The 23,771-nt window shown below is 42.6% G+C and overlaps 1 protein-coding gene across 1 annotated transcript; it reads left to right on the top strand.

The window, feature by feature from the left end:
* Window positions 1-203: 203 nt before the first annotated feature.
* On the top strand, window positions 204-23,313 carry smg8 (SMG8 nonsense mediated mRNA decay factor). Its single transcript, XM_060848224.1, has 4 exons — window positions 204-1,745; window positions 9,650-9,795; window positions 12,269-13,153; window positions 19,770-23,313. The coding sequence occupies exons 1-4, from the start codon at window positions 233-235 to the stop codon at window positions 19,965-19,967; spliced, it is 2,742 nt and encodes a 913-aa protein (XP_060704207.1). The 5' UTR covers window positions 204-232; the 3' UTR covers window positions 19,968-23,313.
* The last annotated feature ends 458 nt before the right edge of the window (window positions 23,314-23,771 follow it).

Below are 23,771 nucleotides of genomic sequence, written 5' to 3'. Positions count from 1 at the left end.
CTGGCAGCCCGATCATTACAGAAAGGGGACAATAAGTGGGGTGGGGGTTTGAGGCAGGAGATGGGAAGGGAAGGAGTGATCCAATTATTCTCTACTGATTCCTGAAGCTGAAATGCGGGTCAGCGTTTTGTTTCCGGCCGGATGAGATGAACGGCGGGACTTACGGTCTGGAACGATTGTGGGCGCGGCGGTTCCTCCGCCGGACGGACTTGAAGACGGGACGGTGCGCAAGATGGCGGCGGCCAGGGCGTTGGGAGCCGTGTTGGCCTCGGACGGCGAGGAGGCGTCCTGGAAAGATGAGGAGATGTGCGTGGTGGGGATATTTGGCAAGACCTCGGATCTGAGCGCGCAGAAACATGCTATTATCAACACCCTGTGCGACAAGCCGGTCTTCCCCCTCTACCCGGGGCTGCCCGGCGGCCATCATCAGGGCAACAACTTGCTGCAGTGCTACTACAACCAGGACAGCAAAGTCCTCTACCTGCTCCTCACCGCCGTTTGTGACCACCAGCAGCTGCTGCAGGCCTGCAGGGCCCTGGCCGACGAGGTTTCCCACGCCGAGGCCCACGAGTTCTGGAAAGGCGAGGAAAAGCTCCACTGTATCCATCTGCTCTACCTTTTCTCTGTCTCCCACATCCTCCTCCTGGTCCACCCCACCTGCTCCTTCGACATCACTTACGACCGTCTTTTTAGAGCTTTGGATACCCTCAGGCAAAAGGTCCTTCCCTACCTGAAGAATGCGATTAAGGATTGCCCAGTGGGGAAGGAATGGAGATTGAACTGTAGACCCTGCCCCCCGAGACTTCTCTTTATTTTCCAGCTCAACGGGGCGTTAAAGGTTGAGCCGAAGGGTCTCGATCCCTCGAACCTGGATAAGCCCAAGAAGCATTCCCCAAAGAGGAGGCTCCAGCATGCCCTGGAGGATCAGATTTACAGAATTTTCAGGAAGAGCAGGGTCCTGACCAACCAGAGCATTAACTGTCTGTTCACTGTTCCTGCCAACCAGGCATTTGTTTATGTGCTGGCTGGGCAGGAGGATGACCCGATCAGTATGTTGATTGGGCAGCTGAAAAGCACTTGTGCCATCAGGGAGCAGGAGTCCCTCCCTCTGCCTGGGTCACGACGCTATCAGATGCTGAGGCATGTCCGCCAGCCATCCTTCGTACTGGAAAGCAGCCTCAACAGTTCCAGTGGGCAGCTGGTGGACTGCACCCTGAAAGAATTCCTATGGCAACATGTCGAGCTGGTTCTGACTAAAAAAGGATTTGAGGATAGTGTAGGGAGGAATCCACAGCCATCGCACTTTGAACTTCCTGCTTATAAAAATTGGTTAACAGTGGCTTCAAAACTCTATGATGTCATGCTAAGCGGTAAGGAAGAGGAACTTGGATTTCTTACTGGGGATCTGTCCTGCAAGATACAGGGTCAGTTAAAAGGACTTGAAGGGTTCTTGGATGCAGATAATAAGTTTTCAGAAAATCGTTGCCAAAAGGCCCTGCCTCTGGCACATAGTGCCTACCAGTCAAATCTACCTCACCATTACACCACGACTGTCCATAAGAACCAGTTAGCACAGGCCCTCCGTGTCTACAGCCAGCATGCCCGTGGGCCAGCCTTCCAGAAGTATGCCATGCAGCTGCATGAGGACTGCTACAAGTTTTGGAGTAACGGGCACCAGTTGTGCGAAGAGAGAAGCTTAACAGATCAACACTGTGTTCATAAGTTCCATTTGCTGCCTAAACCAGGTTAGTCATAAATTCAAAGATTTCATCTTGATTGGAATAGGAAAGAGACTAAAGAATGGTAAATTATTAGCAAATTCTTCGAGATTACAAACACCCCAGACAGTTGGAGAGAAGAGAGAGGCACTGACATTACTTTATAATGTTTATATCGACACGGATGTTTGAGATATTTTGGCTTATCGTTTTAGTCAAAGGAAGTTTACATACAATAGGAAACTGAGTGTGAATTTGTCTTGCAGTTGGGATTATCAGCAGGTGCAATAAGGACTTTATGGTCAACTGCCTAAACATTGTGCCCTGAGCCAGCTTTATATCAAGAGTTTAGGATTGCTAATTGAAGTGAAGCAACTCTGACTGCTATAGAATGGCTTCATAGTATAATTGAATGGATAAGACAGCTGACATTGATAAGAATCTTGACTTTTCAATAGCAGTCATAGCACAGAGTGTGTTCTTGATGTACAGCAGCAATAATATACTATATAGACTGTTCATTATGATGTGTTAAACTCAATATTCTTAACAAAGCTTAATATATCATGAAAATAAGAATCCAAAACGGTTCATATAAGCGTTTATTTGCAACTGAGTAGTATCATGTTCTGGTATTAGACCAGCGGGGAACAAATTGTGAGGAATAAAATTAAATTCAGGAACTGATTATTTGTAGGCCCAACCAGGAAAGCACATTTAACATAAATGCATCCATTTTGTCCTAAATGCCTACTGTTTCATGAACTTATTTCATGGAAGGTACTTCATCTCCTCCCCCACCAATTCAACCTAAAGTTACCCCAATCTCTCTCTTTTCAGACTTTAAAACTCATCTAACTGACCTACCATGCGACTCCATTTGGGTTAGGCATATATGCAGATTTTGCAGCTTTCAGTAGAAAAATGTAGTGTAATGTGGAATATTTTAGCAGTTAAAAAGTAGTTTTCGATATGTTAACATTTATATGGTGCTAGGAGTCAGTCGAATCATGTTTGCATTATTAACATTAATTATAGAGTAGAAAGTGTTGATATCTCATCATCCATACATGGGAGACCAATTTCCAGAATCGTGGAAGTCTTGCGAACCTCCAGTTGACTGGGAGGGCACAGGCTGAAGGCTCATCTAGTAATTAAATCTGAAGTACAGAAGACTGAGCATAGGGATTGACCGATAGAAGTTGAAGACAAATGAACAGTACAGGAATAAGAAGAAGCACCAGAGCTGTATGAAATTGGCAGCAAAAGTAAGACCTTTTAGAGAGGTTGAGACCCAGGAGATTACCCGTCCCGCAATGGGGAAGTCCCAGAAACATTGGCTTCCTTTACACCAGGTACTTTTCACAATTTTTTTTAATGAGCTTTGGGGGGGATGTGGGAGGGCAGAACTATGAAGTAAATGTTGTAATGCCAACACAGACAATGTAGTGATTCCGTGCATAACTGAGTCACTAACCTTAGTCATGAAGAGATGATGTGTAAGAACCATGCATGATTCCTTGAGGACAAGTTGGATAGCCATTCTGACTCCACCTCACCATCTATTGGCTAGTTGCAGAATATTAATGACAATTCTAAAAGTTGTTTGCACAGTGTGAAAAAGAAAAATATTGTGGATCGGAAATAAACATTTTTACATACACTCAGCAAGGAAGGCACTACCTGTGGAGAGCAAAACAGTGTTAACATTTAGCTCAATGAACATAGAACATAGATAGAACATAGAACAATACAGCACAGAACAGGCCCTTCGGCCCATGATGTTGTGCCGAACATCTATCCTAGATTAAGCACCCATCCGTGTACCTATCCAATTGCCGCTTAAAGGTCGCCAATGATTCTGACTCTACCACTCCCACAGGCAGCGCATTCCATGCCCCCACCACTCTCTGGGTAAAGAACCCACCCCTGACATCTCCCCTATACCTTCCACCCTTCACCTTAAATTTATGTCCCCTTGTAACACTCTGTTGTACCCGGGGAAAAAGTTTCTGACTGTCTACTCTATCTATTCCTCTGATCATCTTATAAACCTCTATCAAGTCACCCCTCATCCTTCGCCGTTCCAACGAGAAAAGGCCGAGAACTCAACCTATCCTCATATGACCTATTCTCCATTCCAGGCAACATCCTGGTAAATCTTCTCTGCACTCTCTCCAAAGCTTCCACATCTTTCCTAAAGTGAGGCGACCAGAACTGCACGCAGTACTCCAAATGTGGCCTAACCAAAGTCCTGTACAGCTGCAACATCACTTCACGACTCTTGAATTCAATCCCTCTGCTAATGAACGCTAATACACCATAGGCCTTCTTACAAGCTCTATCCACCTGAGTGGCAACTTTCAAAGATCTATGTACATAGACCCCAAGATCCCTCTGTTCCTCCACCTGACTGAGAACCCTACCGTTAACCCTGTATTCCGTATTCTTATTTGTTCTTCCAAAATGGACAACCTCACACTTGACAGGGTTGAACTCCATCTGCCACTCCTCAGCCCAGCTCTGCATCATATCTAAGTCCCTTTGCAGCCGACAACAGCCCTCCTCACTGTCCACAACTCCACCAATCTTCGTATCATCTGCAAATTTACTGACCCACCCTTCGATTCCCTCATCCAAGCCATTAATAAAAATTACAAACAGCAGAGGACCCAGAACTGATCCCTGCGGAACTCCACTTGTAACTGGGCTCCAGGCTGAATATTTACCATCTACCACCACTCTCTGACTTCGACCGGTTAGCCAGTTTTCTATCCAATTGGCCAAATTTCCCTCTATCCCATGCCTGCTGACTTCCCGCATAAGCCTACCATGGGGAACCTTATCAAATGCCTTACTAAAATCCATGTACACTACATCCACTGCTCTACCCTCATCCACATGCTTGGTCACCTCCTCGAAGAATTCAATAAGACTTGTAAGGCAAGACCTACCCTTCACAAATCCGTGCTGGCTGTCCCTAATCAAGCAGTGTCTTTCCAGATACTCATAAATCCTATCCCTCAGTACCCTTTCCATTACTTTGCCTGCCACAGAAGTAAGACTAACTGGCCTGTAATTCCTGGGGTTATCCCTATTCCCTTTTTTGAACAGGGGTACAACATTCGCTACTCTCCAGTCCCCTGGTACCACCCCCGTTGACAGTGAAGACGAGAAGATCATTGCCAACGGTACTGCAATTTCCTCTCTTGCTTCCCACAAAATCCTAGGATATATCCCGTCAGGCCCGGGGGACTTGTCTGTCCTCAAGTTGTTCAAAATGTCCAACACATCTTCCTTCCTAACAAGTATCTCTTCTAGCTTACCAGTCCGTTTCACACACTCCTCTTCAACAATACGGTCCCTCTCGTTCGTAAATACTGAAGAAAAGTACTCATTCAAGACCTCTCCTATCTCTTCCGACTCAATACACAATCTCCCACTACTGTCCTTGATCGGACCTACCCTCGTTCTCGTCATTCTCATGTTTCTCACATACGCATAAAATGCCTTGGGGTTAACCTTGATCCTATCCGCCAAGGATTTTTCATGCCCTCTCTTAGCTCTCCTAATCCCTTTCTTCAGGTCCCTTTGGCTATCCTGTATCCCTCCACTGCTCTGTCTGAACCCTGTTTCCTCAACCTTTTGTAAGCCTCCTTCTTCCTCTTTACTAGACATTCAACCTCCCTCGTCAACCAAGGCTCCCTCACACAACCATTTCTTTCCTGCCTGGTAGGTACATACATATCAAGGACACGTCGTATCTGTTCCTTGAAAAAGTTCCACATTTCCACCACATCCTTCCTTGACAGCCTATGCTCCCAACTTATGCTCCTCAAATCCTGTCTTACAGCATCGTAATTTCCCTTCCCCCAATTGTAAAATCTACCCTGTTGTGCGCACCTATCTCTCTCCATAACCAAGGTGAAAGTCACAGAATTGTGGTCACCATCACCAAAATGTTCACCCACTAACAAGCCCATCACTTGTCCCGGTTCATTACCGAGTACCAAATCCAATATGGCCTCCCCTCTGGTTGGACAATCTACATACTGAGTTAGAAAAGCTTCCTGGACACACTGCACAAACACCGCCCCATCCAATCTACTTGATCTAAAGAGCTTCCAATCAATATTTGTGAAGTTGAAGTCGCCCATGACTACGACCCTGTGGCTTCTGCACCTTTCCAAAATCTGTTTCCCAATCTGTTTCTCCACATCTCTGCTGCTATTGGGGGGCCTATAGTAAACACCCAACAAGGTGACTGCACCTTTCCTATTTCTGACTTCAGCCCATACTACCTCCAAAGGCAGATCCCCCTCAAACTTCCTTTCTGCAGCCATTACACCATTTCTAATTAGCAATGCCACCCCCCCTCCATTTTTACCACCCTCCCTAATCTTACTGAAACATCTGTAACCAGGAACCTCCAACAACCATTCCTGTCCCTCGTCTATCCACGTTTCCGTGATGGCCATAACATCGTAGTCCCAGGTACCGATCCACGCCTTAAGTTCACCCACCTTATTTCTGATACTCCTTGCATTGAAGTATATGCACTTGAGCCCATCTCTGTGTCCGCAAGTATTCCCTGTCAGTGCTACCTTCTCCACAGCCTCCCTACATTCTTGGACATCCTGACAAACAGCTAGCTTACTTTCTGGACTACAAGTCTGAATCCCATCCCCCTGCCAAATTTGCTAGCAAACCTACCCCCCAGGATATTGGTGCCCTTCTGGTTCAGGTGCAACCCGTCCTGTTTGTACAGGTCCCACCTTCCCCAGAATGCAGTCCAATTGTCCAAATACCCGAAGCCCTTCCTCCTACACCATCCTTGCAGCCACGTGTTCAACTGCACTGTCTCCCTATTCCTTGACTCACTGTCACGTGGCACCGGCAACAACCCAGAGATGACGACTCTGTCTGTCCTAGCTTTTAGCTTCCAGCCTAACTCCCTGAGCTCTTGAATGACCTCCCCACCCTCTTCCTACCTATGTCGTTGGTGCCAATGTGTACCACGACTTCTGGCTGCACACCCTCCACCTTAAGGATTCTGAAGACACGGTCCGAGACGTCTCGAACCCTGGCACCCGGGAGGCAACAAACCATCCGAGAGTCTCGCCCATGACCACAGAACGGCCTGTCCGTCCCTCTAACTAGAGAGTCTCCTATAACTAGCGCTCTCTTCCTCTCCCCCTTTCCCTTCTGAGTCTCAGAGCCAGACCTCATGCCACAGACCCCCGTCACTGCAGCTTACACCTGCAGGCTGTCTCCCCCCCCCCCCCCCCCCCCCCCCAGCAGTTTCCAAAGCTGTATACTTATTGTTTAGGGGAACGACCACAGGGGAACCCTGCACTGCCTGCTTCCCCTTCCCACCTCTAACTGTTACCCAGCTACCTCTGTTCTCCAGTGTAACTATGTCCCTGTAGCTTCTATCAATCACCCTCTCAGCCTCTCGAATAATCCTCAGTTCATCCAACTCCAGTTCCACTTCCCTAACTCATTCGGTGAGGAGCAGGATCTGACTGCATTTCCTGCAGACGAAGTCGGCAGGAGTATCGGTGGTCACCCCTACCTCAAACATCCTGCAGGAGGAACATTCCACTGCCTGCGCTGCCATGACTGTACACGTTGTCTCCAAAACAAAAACACTGAGTCTATAACACTGAGTCGCTTACCTGTGGACTTTAAAGTTAGGTGATTCTCCACCAGCAATTTGTTTTTACATCCGCGCTCTCTCAAATGTTTGCCATTGTTATCTTGTTGGTGAGAGACTAGGAATAGTCCCCTCGTTGCCCACAGGCCGAATAATGCACCACTAATACAGCCTGGCTGTCCAGGGCAATGTTTCCTTTGAATGAGGCTTTGAATCAAAATGCCAGTGGTACCCAAGGTGAGCATTAACAACAACGTGCATTTATAAATCATCTTTTAATATTGTAAAAAGATCCCCAGGTCCTTCACAGGAGCAGTTATCAATCAAAGTCAGGAATCTGTTTAAAGGAAAACATGCTTGGTCCAGTCCTGCCTAAATCAAACAGTGATACCACAAACCTACTGCCAGACATTCATTTCCTAGAATTCTAGAAATGTAGCAGAGAAGGATCTCATTTAGCCCATTGTGTTCTACCATTTCTTTGATCAGATTATTCAACTCATTAGACTAATGCAAGCATACAAATTAGGACCAGGCTTCAAGCTCTTCTGATAGTTAATTTTTTTAAAGCTGTGGATGCTGAAAATTAAGCAAAATCAGAAGTTGCACGAAATTACTCAGCAGGTGCTGTCCAGTGACCTTTATTTAGAATCCCCCTACTCCCGGCTGCCTCTCCAACCCCTTCTCGAGCATATACCTTTTCTAGCTACAGTCAGTTCTGAAGAAGGGTCAACTGGACCCGAAACGTTAACTCTGCTTTCTCTCCACATATGCTGTCAAGATGCTGAGTTTTTCCAGTAATTTCTGATTCTCCATAAGATTACCATTGATTTGACATTGACTTCAGCTCCACTCTCCTCCCATATGTGTAAATTCTTGACTAATAAGAGAGTCAATCTACCTTTGCCTTAAAAATATTCAAAGGTCTCACCTTCACCTTTCTCTGTGGAAGAGTTTCATAGGCTCACAGTCCTCTAAGAGAAGGAAATTTCGAGAATGAAATGTACATTTACCTGGCTCTACAAGTGATCCCATACCCATACAATGTGTTTGATTGGATGTAAATTTGCTCGCTGAGCTGGAAGGTTTGTTTTCAGACGTTTCATCACTATACTAAGTAACATCATCAGTGAGCCTCCAGTGAAGCACTGGTATTATGACCTGCTTTCTATTTATGTCATAAAACCAGTGCTTCACCAGAGGCTCACTAATGATACCTAGTATGGTGATGAAACATCTGAAAATGAACCTTCCAGCTCAGCGAGCAAACCTACATCCTGAACTTCAACCTGAGCTACAAATCTTCTCCAAATTTACTAACGTGGTTGACTCTTAACTGCCCTATGGGCAATAAGAACCAGCCTAGCCAGTGACGCCCACATCCTGTGAATAAATAATTGCCTTATCTGCTGAAATATTGCGCACTCAATTATCCTATTTATATTCCTTCGCGGAGTGTTTATGTCCTCTTCATAACATAAAGATAGGTAAAGTTAGCAACCATATAGTTGATCCCTGCATCCATGTCATTAGAGTTTGTAACTAGTTGAGGCATTTATCCCTGTGGCACACTGTTCATTGTCAGTGTTGTACAATGTATGCCTATTGTCTATTTCCTGTTAGCTAACCAATCCTCTGTCTGTTCTCGAATTAATAACACTGCAGTTTATTTTCCAATTCCCTTAAATACTATTGAATCTGCTTTCACTGCCTTTTCAGGCAGCACATTCCAGATCACAACAACTCTGTTTAAAGAAACATGTTTCCTCAATATAGCCAACCACCTTATATCTGCAAACCCCAGTTATTGATGCTGTTGACACATAAATAGTTTCTCCTTGTTTATTCTATCAACTCTTCAAGATCTTGAACACCTCAATAGAATCTTCCCTTAACTATCTCTGCTGTAAGAACAATTCCAGTTTGTATCGTGTATCTGCTTAAATGAAGTTCTTCACTCCCAGTTATAGCACTGTCTTGCTGCATGGATATTATTGATGCTGAGTGGGATTTACATTTACCTACATTAAGTTGCTGCTCTTTTATAAGTTGTTTAATTGTCTTATTGAAACTATCTTTTTGAGTCATTTAGATTTTCGAGTGGAATGTATGTACAAGTAGCACGTCATCATTAACCAAGCCTGGGTGCATGCCTTTTTCACCCTTTTTGATGATGGATTGAAATGCTATAAAAAAAAAAGGCATGTTGAGTTATTCTTGAATACCCTATACTTTGTTTTTGTGTGTGTCTGTGTTGTTTGCCCCTGTCTTGCAGGAGAAAAACCAGAACCTGACAGGAACCCGCCCGTGCTGTATCACAACAGCCGTGCTCGCTCCACCAGCTCCTGCAACTGTGGCCGCAGGCAAGCCCCTCGAGATGATCCCTTCGACATCAAGGCGGGCAACTACGATTTCTATCAGGTATTGCAAGCATACCTGTAGCTGGTAAACCAATATAAGGATGAGGAGGCAAATATTTTTTGAGATTACTGTGTCCATTCAATTTCTGTCTCAATCACTTAGTTCCTACACTCTACAGCGAAGGCAGTGAAGAGAGCTTCTTCTGGCTGGTTTTTTGAGCCTGGCAACATGCTTTATATTCTGTAGAATAAGCACAAAAATAAAACAGAGACTTACACCACCTCAGGATATCCAAAAATGATTTACAGCAAGCGGTGATGTGTGATCACTGTTCTAATGTAGGAAGCACAGAAGCCTCATTTTTTTACATTGATTCCCAAACAGCAAGGTGCCAGAAATGGCAACAAATTAATAACCAGATAATCTGTTTTCTAATAGTGTTGGTTGAAGGATGAATATTGCCTAAATCGCTTTTTCATTCACATGAGAGCGCAGATTGGTCATTCGGAAAGATCCCACCACTGACAGTGTAGCATCCACTCGGAACTTGTACTGAACTATCAGCCTGAATTATTTACTCTGGATCGGGAGTAATTCTGATTCTAATTCTGACAACTGAGTCGACTACCACTAAACTAAGGATAACATCTTGGTCCTGGCTGACATTTGGGTGCAGTACTGAGAATGCTGTGTTGTCCAAGCTGCCAGTCTTCAGCGGAGATTTTGTGGCACGACCCCTTCAGCCTCTTGAAGGATGTAGGCAAATGTTAAAAATCTCCAGAGAGACTTCAAGTTAGAGCAGAGTCCTTGGCCATCATTTTACCTCTCAACAATATAAAAAATTGAAACAGGTTAGATACTGAGTTGTTTCACCTGACTGGAAAACCCAGAGCTATTGGCATAATCTCAAGATAGGAGGCTCGCCATTTTGGAGGAGCTAGTCAGTTTCTTATAGTGAATCATTGCAGTTCGTCTTCTAAAGAACGGTGGATGCTGAAAATAACACAGCGAATGCTGGAGAAACTCAGCAGGTCAGGCAGTACCTAGAGAGAAGCAAACAACTAATATTTCATTTTCAGTATGACTCTTCTCCAATTCTGTAATGTTAACTTTTTCTGTCTTCTCAGATGCTGCCAGACTTGCTGAGTTTCTCTAACATTCTCTGTATCAGTTTAAGTGTCCTCAGTACTTCGCTGTTATAACGGGGAATGTTGAGTAGAATGAGATCAGCGAATGAGTAGGCAGTAAGGGGAATTGAGGAATATGGTTTCTGTCCCACATCACCAGGTTGGGAAAGGTAAATATAATTAATATTTAGAACTGGAGACTAACACTTGCATGCTCATGAACTTTTATTTGCAGGAGAAGCATTTAACAAACCTGTACCTCCAAACCCAATAACCATCATTTCAGTCTTCAAATCAAAGTGTTGGAGAAACTGAGCAGGTCTGGCATCATCTATGGCAAGAGAAACAGAGTTAACATTTCAAGTCCAAGGAGTGTTCATAAGAACTGAAAAGAGTTGGAAACATGATCAATGGGTTTCACGCTCTTGAGAAAAGGGGTGAGCAAGTGGAACAAAAGAGAGGATCAGGAAAAGATTGAGACCAAAAGATGTTATGGAACATTAGGTAAAGGGAGTAGGAATGTTTCTAATGAAGAATAATTTCTTAGTCCAAAGTAGAAATAAAGGTCAGTTCTGACTGAAGACAAAAGTATTGAAATAAGATAGAGTTTCAGTCAACTTGTGTTGAAATAGAGAAAACAAAAGCTTTTGTTCTTAATTGACCTGTTACAGAGATGTTATTACACATCACGAGAGCAGGTGAGTCATGAACTTGGCCACCTGGTTCAGAGATAGGGGCACTGTCACTGTGCCACAAGAGCCCTAAGAAAGAACATAATGAATCCCCAATTAATACCACCCACCTAAATATAATGAATATCTAATAGTTATTGGGGATAAAGTGCAAAAGTGAAGTTGATGTCAATGACCAACATTGAGGACCCACATGGCTTAGTTTCTTCTGTTCTTAATCAACATTATCTCGTTATTGACTTTCAGTGTGCGATGGTGTTGCATTTATTCCCATAACAATAATTTAAGATGGCTGGAAATCTTGGTCAAACCACGTAATTGTAAGGAGTATATTGAAAGAAGAGAGGGGTGGGAAGATTTCAGGAAGGATTTGAGCATAATGCCTAATCAATTGATGACACTCATCGGTGAAAATTGGGGATATGCAATAGGTCGGAACTGTTGGAGACAAGCAGCCTCTGAGCAATGTATAGTGAGAGGAGGTTACAGAAACATGAGGGGAGAGCAGCGTAGAGGGACTGGAAAAAAAAATAAGAATTTTGAAGTTGTTATTGTCAGCATAGACCAACACTAGAGGAGTGATGGTGTGAACAAGATGTGGTGAGAATTAAGATGCAGGCAACAGAGATCTGAATGAAAGCAGAATGTATTTGAATGCTAAATTTGAGAAAGCTGTAAATCAAGTCATCTAATTATTGTAAAATGCCGTTGCAGCTTCAAGAGGAGAAATGCTGTGGGAAGCTCGAGCACTTCTACTTTCCTGTCTTTCAACCCAGCACTCCCGACCCAGCCCCAGCAAAAAATGAATCAAATGTATCATCACTGCCCCCGCAAGAGGGTGAAGGAGAGAAAATGAAAGAAAAAGAGGCTCAGACCCAAGGAGAGAGCACGAGTCTCAGTCTAGCACTCAGTCTTGGACAATCCACTGACAGTCTAGGTACGTTTCCCCCTGACCCCCATGCAGGGGGAGACAATCCAGATGCACATGGCCAAGGAGGGGAAGCTAAAGCAGAAAAGAGACCCAGTCTTGTGGATCGCCAGGTATCCACAGTGGAATATCTGCCTGGCATGTTAAATTCTAGCTGTCCAAAGGGACTTTTGCCTAAATTTTCAAGTTGGTCCTTCGTCAAGCTGGGGCCTTCCAAAGCTTACAACTTTCACAGAGGCCTGGACCAGAGTGGCTTCATTCCTGGAACGAATTACCTGATGCCTTGGGACATAGTCATCAAGACCAGGTCAGAGGATGAAGTTGACATGGACAGTAATTCCTGGCCTGCTCCCAACAAGTCCGTGCCAACCAAACGGGCTGGCACTGTGATTGGCCGAGGCAGGCGGAGGGATGACATCGCACGGGCGTTTGTTGGCTTTGAATATGAGGATTCTCGGGGTCGCAGATTCATGTGCTCAGGGCCAGAAAAGATTATGAAGGTAATGGGGAGTGGGCCAAAAGAGTCTGCCATCAAAGCCCTCTCCTCTGACATGCCCTTGTACATCCTGTCTCCATCTCAAGGCCGAGGCCTTAAGCCTCACTACGCCCAGCTTATGAGGCTTTTCATTGTGGCTCCTGATGCCCCGTTACAGATTGTACTCACACCACAGGTAAGATCCTGGCTGTAAAAGTGTTTATTTGTGCCCTGTAGGCTTGTCAAGTTAGATATATATCTGAAATCCAGGGGGTAATAACAAAGGTGGGATTTGAAAGTCGAAATTCATTTGACAGCTTTGAGATAAGCTCACAAATCAAGAAAATGGGACTTGTTTACAACCATTACCTTGAGACCTGGGACGAGGTCAGTTTAAATAATTTCAAGATCATACCTAACATATATTTGTTTCAGTTTTTACACTCAGACTAGTTGTCAGTGCATTTGCTGGTTGCCCTATGCTGTCCTCAATTTATTTTTGTTGCTTGTGGTAGGGAATGTAATGAAGGCATTATTGTCATTAAGTTGCTTGAGTCAAAAAAATGTCATGTTGAGCATGTGAAATTTGTGTCTTCTGGTCATTTGAGTTGTTGAACATAGCTGTTACATTCTTTTTCTTGAGATTCTTACACACTTGATGCAACTGCAACACGCCAACTTCTGTGAACAGCCACGGTTTATTAAGCACAATACAGTACAACCTTTCTGGAGCAACCTTTAACACAATTTGCAGGACTTGCAGAGCCGTGTCAAAGATCTCACTGACCAAAAAATAACAGTCCTTACTTTATACAAAATCTTTACATCACATCAATAATGCCCACAAGGCAGCCCCCAGCCATCCTCCCACACTCACATGCCACTCGAGACAATGCAGTGACCTGATCATCTCCAGAAACATGTAATATAAATCATCCCTTAATGGCCAAATCTGTCGTGAAGCATTTTTTAACTGCATGGAGTAGCCAGAATTCTAACTGCTGTGTTCATATTGATTTCTGAATAGGAGATGATAATGTAATTCTTTTACTTTGAGTAGCTAGGAAATGGCCATGCAAATAGCTCTAAATGGCAAGGGATAGGAATGTAAATTCCTTACGTTCTACCTGTAAGACCGAGATATACCACCCTCGCCTTGGAACATTCAATTCCTGCAGGTCAGCAGAACAAATTAACTCTTTATCTCATAGCAGGTAGTGGAACTATTAGATGTGCCCTTCCAAACCTGCAGTTTGTCTGAAGAGAGCAGTGACATACAAGACTAAAGTAGCTGTGGTAATATGTCTGCAACAAGTAATGATAGGCAGCTTGCCAACTTGACGGTAACCTCGGGTGACTAATAGATACTGGCCGAGACAATCTCACCCACGTCCCATGATTGAGTAAATAAAAAGTTGATTTCACTGTCGTAATTTATGGATCTCTTAAACTGCCCACAGCAAGCTGATGGTGATAGAATTGTTAGAGAAAATGTAGAGTCACCTAGTGGCCACAGCCTACAATTACATTGTGACAGTTGACATGGCATAATTGAATGGAAATGTTAACCAAGCAATTTACAATGTGGATAAACATATATGATAATAGGTTAAACAAGACTTTTGATGGCATGTTGTGACAACCTTTTGACCCAGAAACAATATTGAAAAGAAAATTTGTAATTACTTTTGAAGGTTTTTGGAATTTATGATTATTTTATAGGATATTTTAAAGGATATTTAGGAATTGGGATCAATTGTAATTTTCATGGATATTATTTAAAAATAAACACATCTATGTGACCTGGTGACCCTTGTAGAAAGTAAGTTAAAACTGAAAGTTGTGTGGTCAAATACAAAGAGAGGTGCAACAGATAAGATTAGATTAGATTACTTACAGTGTGGAAACAGGCCCTTCGGCCCAACAAGTCCACACCGACCTGCCGAAGCGCAACCCACCCATACCCCTACATTTACCCCTGACCTAACACTACGGGCAATTTAGCATGGCCAATTCATCTGACCTGCACGTCTTTGGACTGTGGGAGGAAACCGGAGCACCCGGAGGAAACCCACGCAGACACGGGGAGAACGTGCAAACTCCACACAGTCAGTCGCCTGAGTTGAGAATTGAACCCGGGTCTCAGGCGCTGTGAGGCAGCAGTGCTAACCACTGTGCCACCATGCCGCCCACAAGAGAACAGAAATGATATATTAATGAAGAGGGGTGTGTGTGAAGTATAGTTAAAGAAGCCAGATAACTTAAGGCAGGGTTATAGCGGGGATTGTGAAATGGACCATTTGACGACACTTAGATTTACCAAAGTCAAAAAGTCTTTTAATCGGGTCTATTAAAGAATCAAGGTAAAGGAGTTTTTGGGGGATCTGTGCCATGTAGATTTTTGTGAACCTAGCTAAGTTGTGGTGCCACATGTCCACAGAAAGTGATGCAGCATACAAATCAGGAACAGGAATAGGTCATTCAGCCCCTCAAGCCTGGTCTATCATTCATGATTGTTATGGCTGATCTTTCAATCCCTAGCTTAACAAGAAACAATCAACCTCTGCCCTAAAAATATTCAAGGACTCCGCTTCCACCAATTGTTCAAGAAGACAGTTCCAAAAACACATGATTGTCTCAAAGAAAAGTTTGTTGCCCAATCTCTTTTTTTTTTTAAAAAATGGGTGATGCCTGATTTTTAAACAGTGACAACTGTCCCCCCATCCATTTATAGATTATTCCATAAGAGGAAACATTCACTCCTCATCTGCACTGTCAAAATCCATCAGGATTTTATGTTTGACTTGATTCAATCCTTACTCCTCTAAACAACATCAAATACAAGCCAGTCTGTCCAACTTTTCCTCCTAAGACAACCCACCCATTCCATATATTGTTTGGGTAAACTTTCTCTGAACCGTCTCCAATGACCTTTCTTAAATAAGGTGGCTGATAATGTGCACAATTATCTAGATTTGTCTCCCTAGTGCTCGATTTAATTTCTTCACTTTCATATTCTGTTTCCCTCATTATTAAAGATAACATTGTGTTAGCTATTTCCAATACTTGCTGAACCTACATACAAACCTTTTGTGATTCATGTACAAAGATACCCATATCCCTCTGCAGCTCAGAACTCTACAATCTTACTGTTTGATAATATACTGTTTTTTTTTGTTATTCCTGTGAAACTGGACATTTCACATTTTCCCACTTTACACTCCATGTACCACATATTTGCCCAAGCACTTAGCCTATCAATAACTTTTTGTAACATCATTATTTCCTTTTCATAACTTACTTTCATACTTGTGTATTGCCAGAAAATTTGGCAACCATACATTCTGTGCCTTCTTCCAAGTCAATTATATAAGTTGTATTGAGCTGAGATCCCAGCACTGATCTCTGTGGCTCACTATACATTAGCTAATGTGCCTGTAATTTCTTGCTTTGTGGCTTTTTCTCTTTTCAAATAAAACAGTTACATTCATAAATCTTCCAATCCAATGGAACTATCCTGGAAGCAAGGAAGTTTTGGAAAATTAAACCCAATACATCAACTGTCTCATTGGCCACTTCCTTGAGGACCCTAGGATGAAGTCCATTGAGACCTGTGCATTTATCAGCCTCCAGCTCCAGCAGTTTACTCAATATCACTTATCTGGTCATTCTGATTTTCCTGCATTCCTCCCTCCCTTCCACTTCCTGATTTGTTACTACTTTTTGATGTTGCTTATATCTTATATAGTAAAGATTGATGAAAAATATCTTCAAGATTTACTAGAGTTCAATTCATCTGCCATTTTTTATTACTCATTCTTAAGTCTGACTTTCTATAGAAGCAACACTCTCACTTTGTTAACTCTTCTCTTTCAATATTAATAGAAACTCTTACTATCTATTTTTATATTTTTAGATACTTTCTCTTTAACGAAAGGAAAAATGAGTTTATTTTTGATCATTGCAATTTTATATTTTGTGCAATCTGCTGACTTGCCACCTATCTTTGCACAATTATGCACTTTTTCTTTAAGTTAAATACAATCTTTAATCTTTCGGGTTAACCACAGATAGTGGGTCCATTCCTTGAAATGTTTCCTACTTGTTGGACTGTAAGTATGCTGTATATTCTAAAATATCATCTTTACTGTCTGCCACTCCATTTCTATCGACCCATACTACTTTACGCCTGGAGGAAGAACATGTCATCTTCCGCCTTGGAACCGTCCAACCACACAGGATCAATCTCAATTTCACCAGTTTCCCCATCTGCCCTCACCCCACCTTATCCCAGGTCCAAACCTCCAACTCAGCACCGCCCTCTTGACCTGTCCTACCTGTCCATCTTCCTTCCCATTTATCCACTCCACCCACCCCTCCAACCTATCGCTATCAGCTCCCCCTTCAGCTACCTATTGCCTTCCAAGCTACCTTCCCCAGCCCTAGCCCCATGCCCTCCCATTATCTCTAAGCCCACCACACCCCCACCCAAATTCCTGATGATGGGCTTATGCTCAAAGTCAACTCTCCTGCTCCTCAGATGCTACGTGATTGGCTGTGCTTTTCCAGCACCACATTTTTTGACATCAGTCTAACTTTCCAAGTCACCTCTATTTTCGTGCCTTCATAATTGCCCTGATTTATGTTTTTAAACTATAGCCTTCGACCCCCAACTCCTGTCTTCCTCAAATTGAATGTAAAATTCCATCACCTATGCTGCCGAGGGGTGACTGCATTCAAAGGTCAATAATTAATCCTGTTTCATTGCACAATAATTAGGGGTGGTGACACAGTAGAAGTGTCACTGCAGTAGCAATCCAGAGGCCCAAACTCTTTATTTTTGTGCAATGAGATGAAAGTGATGCACGTGTTTGTGGTTTCGTAAGGTCCATCTTTGTTGTATATGATATTTAAGTAAGCTTTTTATTTCAAGTATTCTTTGTCTATTTGTTTACATTTGATGTATGTTGGTTCTAAATATAAAAAACTTTAAAGTGAAATCTTTTGATAATTTCTTCATCTTCAGTAAATATATGGTTTCCCAAATGGCATTGGAACAAAATCTTGGTAAGACAAAAAAATGTGTTTTCAGACACCATTTAAAGTACATATGAAATATAGGCAATTGAGTGAATGTGTTGTAAGGATTTGAATGTCATGGTCAGAATTGCTTTAAACAGTACAACAAAGGCCTTAATATTTTAGAAAGCACAGTGAAACTAGAGGTGTGTGTGTAATAAAACTAAATCTTTTGTCCAAAAGTATTAACAACCTTGTTGCCATTCATTTATCGATAATCTTCAGTTGATTAAATGTCTCAGGATTGTTGTGGAATGTTGAATGTTATTTTCACCCTCTGTGAAATGAGGTGGTAAAATCTTATTTGAATTTGATCATTTTCCATTTAAGTATGTACGTTTGTTTATTTGAACTTTCATAGTGGACGTTGGATTTGGTAAGAATTGCCAACTCCTTACAATTTGATATTTTCAAAAGTCAACTCTGTTTCTTCTCTGGCTCGGAGAGGCAAAAGTTAACACTCAGGCTAGCCGGTAATGATGGCTTAGAGGTTATACTTTTGCCTTCAAGTCATAACGTCTTAAATTCAGCCCCATTCCTAAGACATGATCTAGGCTGATGCTTCAGTACAGCACTGAGGGAGATCTGTACTTTCGGAGGTGTTATCTTTGAGACATTAAATTTAAAAGGGCCCATCAGCCCCTCTGGGTAACTTAAAGATCCCTCAGATATTTAAGAAGAGCAGTTGGGTTGTTCCAGCCAGGTTCCTGGTCCAATATCTAACCAATCAATACCCCAGGATCAGAGCATCTGATTCTTTATTGTTTTGGGCATTCTGGGATATTACTCGATGCAAATGAGTGGACGGATCAGTATTGGTCATCATGGTGTTGGAGAGAAAACCTGCAGTAGTTGATGAGGCTACAATAAAGCATTTAATCATAGAATCGCTACAGTCCAGGAAGAGACCACTTAGTCCATCAAGTCTGCACTGACCCTCTGAAGAGTATCTCAACCAGAACTACCCCCACCCTATCCCTGTACCCTGCATTTCCCATGGTTAATCCACCTAGCTTGCACATTCATGGACACCATGGGCAATTTAACATGGCCAATCCCACCTAACCTGCACATTTTTGGACTGTGGGAGGAAACCGTCGTATCCAAAGGAAACCCACACAGTTACAGGTAGAACGTGCAAGCTCCACACAGACAGTCGCCTGAGTCTGGAATTGAACTCAGATCACTGGCACTGTAAGGCAGCAATTTTAACTATTGTGCACCTATTTAATGTACTGATATCCATAAAAACATTTTCCAATCAGTTCAAATGTGATTGATAACACCTAACCCAAGAAATCTGATTCAGCCACTCCATTAAAGAGGAAAGCTCGCAGTGGATAGGGGTGGGGGAGCTGGCACATTTCACTTGGTCATTTATCCACTGCCACTGCTGTTCAGGCCTTTGACTTACCTGAGGGGGGAGACAGGGGACCTCGGTTTATAGCCTCATCCGAAAGACTGTGCCTTCAGTCATGTGCCTTCAGTCAAGTGGGAGTGTCTGTCTCAATTAATTGTGGTCAAGCCTCTAGAATGGGAGTTAAAGCGCATTCATTTTTCTAACAGGAGCACAGGCGTTTGCTCCTTGGACTGTTGGTGACATCCATTGTTAAAGTTTAGTAGTAGATTTAGTGAATCCCCATTCTATACAATGTTTTGCATTTTTAAAATTTGCAAATTAAAGAATTCAGATTCTATTAGTCTGTCAGATTGAATTTTTCTTTACCTTACAGGTTCAGCCTGGACCCCCACCCTGTCCGGTCTTTTACCCCGAGAAGCAGGAAATACCTGTTCCACCGGATGGACTCTGGGTTCTTCGTTTCCCTTATGCCTACGTCACAGATCGTGGACCCTGCTTCCCCCCGAAAGAGAACCAGCCATTGATGAGTTACCGGGTGCTACGGGGGATCCTTAAGGCTATCCCACAGTGAAGATGCTTTTCTGGTTACATGAAGCCTTTTTGAAAAAAGAAAAGTTCTCGCTTCCCCCCACCTCTTGTCTTGGCAGAAAGGTGGGAAGGATCATATGTTGGCATGGCCCAAGCCACAGCTTAGGGTTGAACCCGAAAGTCCTCCGTGGTGTGAATCCTCCTGTCACCTGAACAGGCCAGGAGTGCACACAGAATCATTCAACAAAAAACAGACGTACCTTTCTCTGACTGAAAGGGTTAAGGACTCCAAGTTCATGGGAATTTCCTATTACAGTATTTCTCACACTGTGTATATTCTGGTAAAATGAAATGCAATCTGTCTTGGTCAAATTTTCCCCTGGAGTATGTGAACAAACATCATCAGCACTTTGTTTTTCTAGGAAAATGTTTTCTTCCTGTCATATGACATAAACCATGAGCCCAGTTGTGACAGTCAGTGGTTGATGATACAGCAATTGGTTTGGTGTCAGATGTAAAGGGATAGCTCAGTGATTTTCATCAAAGGCCATAGTTTTGATTAAGGATCCTAGTGTATATACACTGCTACTGAGAAACCTTAGCCAAATCCTGACTGCACTGCAAAACCTCCAGTGACAGCTTCCCATTATTGATTGGTCTCTTGATAACCTTTACCTGGGTCTATAAAAGTGGGTTTGGGTAGCAGTGAATACTGAAATTCATCGTGGTGTGCTGCACGAAAAAGTGTTTTGTCAGCTCACTGGCTCCTGCAGTCTAACCTGATGCACCCTAACTGGCAAATTGTGCTGAATAAGGAAGAGTTAACTGTTGTTATGTTTTGCATTGGGCTTGTGCCCATGCAAATGTTTGCTCAGAATGGTAAATTGTATTTGAATGTTTACACTGTAATAGCTTTTAATTAAATGGTCCAGCGACAAACAAATGTCCCTTGAGGCTTTTGAGTACCTTTGCTTTTCAGCTGTTGCTGGGTAAGTTTGCTAAATCAATGGTCAGAATTTCTATGAAAATAAACAGTAATTAAACTACCTTGCTGAATGATTGGTGTGCCCTCCAATGCAATACTAAATCAGACACAGCAAGTGGTTCCAGGCTTAATGTCCTGATCTTTTCTGACTTGGAATTTCAGCCAACACTGTTGGAGGACTAGGATGGGAAGTTGACTCTTTCTGACTCGCTAGTAATTGTGTTAGAAGGTGTCTAGCTCAGCTATGGTTTGGCTTGGTTGTAGTGTCCCCATGGACAAATAACCTCACTGTCTGACTTGACATGAAGAATGACTACTTAAGTGAGATTCAGAGACCTTGGCCTCATCTGGAGGAGTATCCCAGCAGCAGCTTCAGAAAAGAAGGGATAAAATTGGGTGAAGGGAATGGCAGTGGATTTTGTCCCAACAGAGAGCTAACGGAAATTCCTAAAAAAATTAACTTTCTCCTTCATAAACAGTTGTGTGAAGTGTTTGAGTATCTCGGGGCAGTATTTCTCGGGATGACAGTGGGTCCAACAGCATCTATCAGTTCTCCCCGATAGAGCAGTAACATATAACTTCTACAAAACATTGGCTCAAAGTGTTTGAGCAGGGCTTTTGATGAGTGAAATTAATTGGAGCTCAGATCAAGTGGGAAGCATTTAGGCGCTGAAATCAGTCACTGACACCAATGCAAATTTGTTGTCAATGAATGGTGATCAGCCATCAGAGTGACAGCTTCCGTTGGGTCCATGGACCCAGATCAGTTTCACAAGCCCTCATGTGGTGGGCTGATCCTTGAGTTGATGATAAAGTGGCCAGTTTAATGTCATATCAATTGTGCCACTCCATTCACACCCTGAGAAGTGTGGTGCCAGTCGAACCATCAAGTCTGTCAGCAGTGTTTTGTGATGAGTTTTTCTTTCTCTTATTATCAAAAGGTCTTTGGCAGTCTGATGTTTTGGAGTGAGACTTATCCTTGAGAATATGGTGGAGCATCTGGTCTGATCACTTACTTTAGTGGCCTAAACTTTGAAGTGGTTGTGTGGAAGGAAGTTGATCAGTTGGGAGTCTGGGGAGTGGGGTTGCTGAGGTTTATGTGAGTGTTAAGTGCAGTCTAAGATAATTTTAGATGTGATATTCTTGATGTTGAAGATTTAATGTTGACACAACCTCTTAATAGATGTAAAGTATACCTCACAGCTTAAGAAACCAATTCTCCCGTTGCAAATCCCAAATTAAAATATAATTGCAAAAATGTGTAACTTCAGTGCCTTTTTACTTTATGTAATATCTGTTCTTCATCCGGATGAATATGATGTTCCAACTGCTGAACCCTATCAAAAGCGATTGAATTAAGTCTTTGTTTTCTTTTTCTTCATGGGAAGTGGCCATCTCTAGCAAGGCCAATGTTTATTGCCCATCCCTGGTCGCCCTTGAGAAGGTGATACTGAGCTGCCTTCTTGGAATGTAGACACACTCAATGCTGTCAGGGAGGGAGATCCAGGATTTTTATAAAGTGAGAGTAAAGGAACGACAATATAATTCCAAATCAGGATGGCTTGAATAGGAGCCTAACTCTGGGTCACTGGTGCTGTTGTGCAGTGCAGAGCACAATATCAGAACTTGGAATTGCATCAGTAGAAATTGTTGTCAGATGCAGCTAACCTTGTGTGGGCTAGCACTGGTGAATCTTGAAAAGTTTGTGAATATAATCCAAAATACAGAATGCAATATTGTGTTTCTTTAATTGATATAGTTTTAATTAAGTGGATTGGCTACTTAATCATCCATAATATTCTGTCTGCTTTTCTCAGCTCATCTGTAAAATTTTCCTTTGTGTCTTTATTCCATACATAGGATGCTAATAATCCTGAGGTGACTTGATAGGGGAGGATTTTTCTGTCTATGAGGGGGTGGCGAGAATAAGGGAACAGTGTTTAAAAATTTTTTTTTACCCTATGATCTGTATGTCCTTGCTTACTATGATCTGCCTGTACTGCTTGTAAACAAAGCTTTTCACTTGTACTTAGGTATAAGTGACAATAAATCAAATCAAGAAAAAGAGATCTTCCATCGAAGACTCTGAGGAGAAATATTGTCTTTCATTGGGTCATCAGTCTGTGTAATTCTCTTCCCCCATAGAACAATACAGACTGGATAATTGAATTTATTCAAGGAAAAATTAAGTGGACTTTTGATAAACAAGGAAGCAAGAATTTTTAGGAAGTTGGGTTGTGCTGTCAGTTAAGTGGAGTAGAGACAACAATTAGAAAAATTGATCTAATCGAATGGCAGAGTAGATTCCAAAGGCCAAATGGTCTAATCCTTGTTCCTATTCCAATGTTCTCCTGGTCTGTCTCTCATTTTCTCCTCTTGATAAATTTCATCTCATCTGTTTGTATCCTCCCTCTCGTGTGTCATTTCTGACATTTGATCCTAATTTGGGAAGAAACCTCAAGTTTTAAAGTTGTCAATCTTGTTTTTAAATGCTTGCATGACCTCATCCTTCTTTTATCTCTGTAAACATCTCCTACAGGGAATCAGTGGCCTAATGGTGACATCGCCAGTAATCCAGAGGCCCTTTTTTAAACGCTATCAGGACTCTGGAATTTAAATTAAATCAACAAATCTGGAATTGTATGCTAGTCACAATAATGGCAACCATGGAAATATTGTCTTTTTTTTTAAAAAAGAAGCATCTAGTTAACTTACACATATGAAGGGAAGGAAATCTGCCATCCTTACTTGGTATTGCCTAGTTGTGACTCCAGACACACAGCAATGTGGTGGATTCCTAACTGTCCTCCTGAAAATGGCTTAGCAAGCCACTCAAGAGTCATTAACATTGTGCAACAAATG

Source organism: Hemiscyllium ocellatum, chromosome 31 (genome assembly GCF_020745735.1).
Source record: "Hemiscyllium ocellatum isolate sHemOce1 chromosome 31, sHemOce1.pat.X.cur, whole genome shotgun sequence".
Lineage (NCBI taxonomy): Eukaryota > Metazoa > Chordata > Chondrichthyes > Orectolobiformes > Hemiscylliidae > Hemiscyllium > Hemiscyllium ocellatum.
The sequence above is the reverse complement of the archived record's forward strand: the minus strand, read 5'-3'. Positions and strand labels throughout refer to the sequence as shown.

What these genes read in the sequence shown, in the direction of transcription:
- smg8 (XM_060848224.1), top strand. Translation starts at nt 233, where the DNA reads ATGGCGGCGGCCAGGGCGTTGGGAGCCGTGTTGGCCTCGGACGGCGAG. An exon ending in CCATTTGCTGCCTAAACCAG is followed by an intron (nt 1,746 to 9,649) that starts GTTAGTCATAAA and finishes CCTGTCTTGCAG; the next exon opens with GAGAAAAACCAGAACCTGAC. An exon ending in GCAACTACGATTTCTATCAG is followed by an intron (nt 9,796 to 12,268) that starts GTATTGCAAGCA and finishes ATGCCGTTGCAG; the next exon opens with CTTCAAGAGGAGAAATGCTG.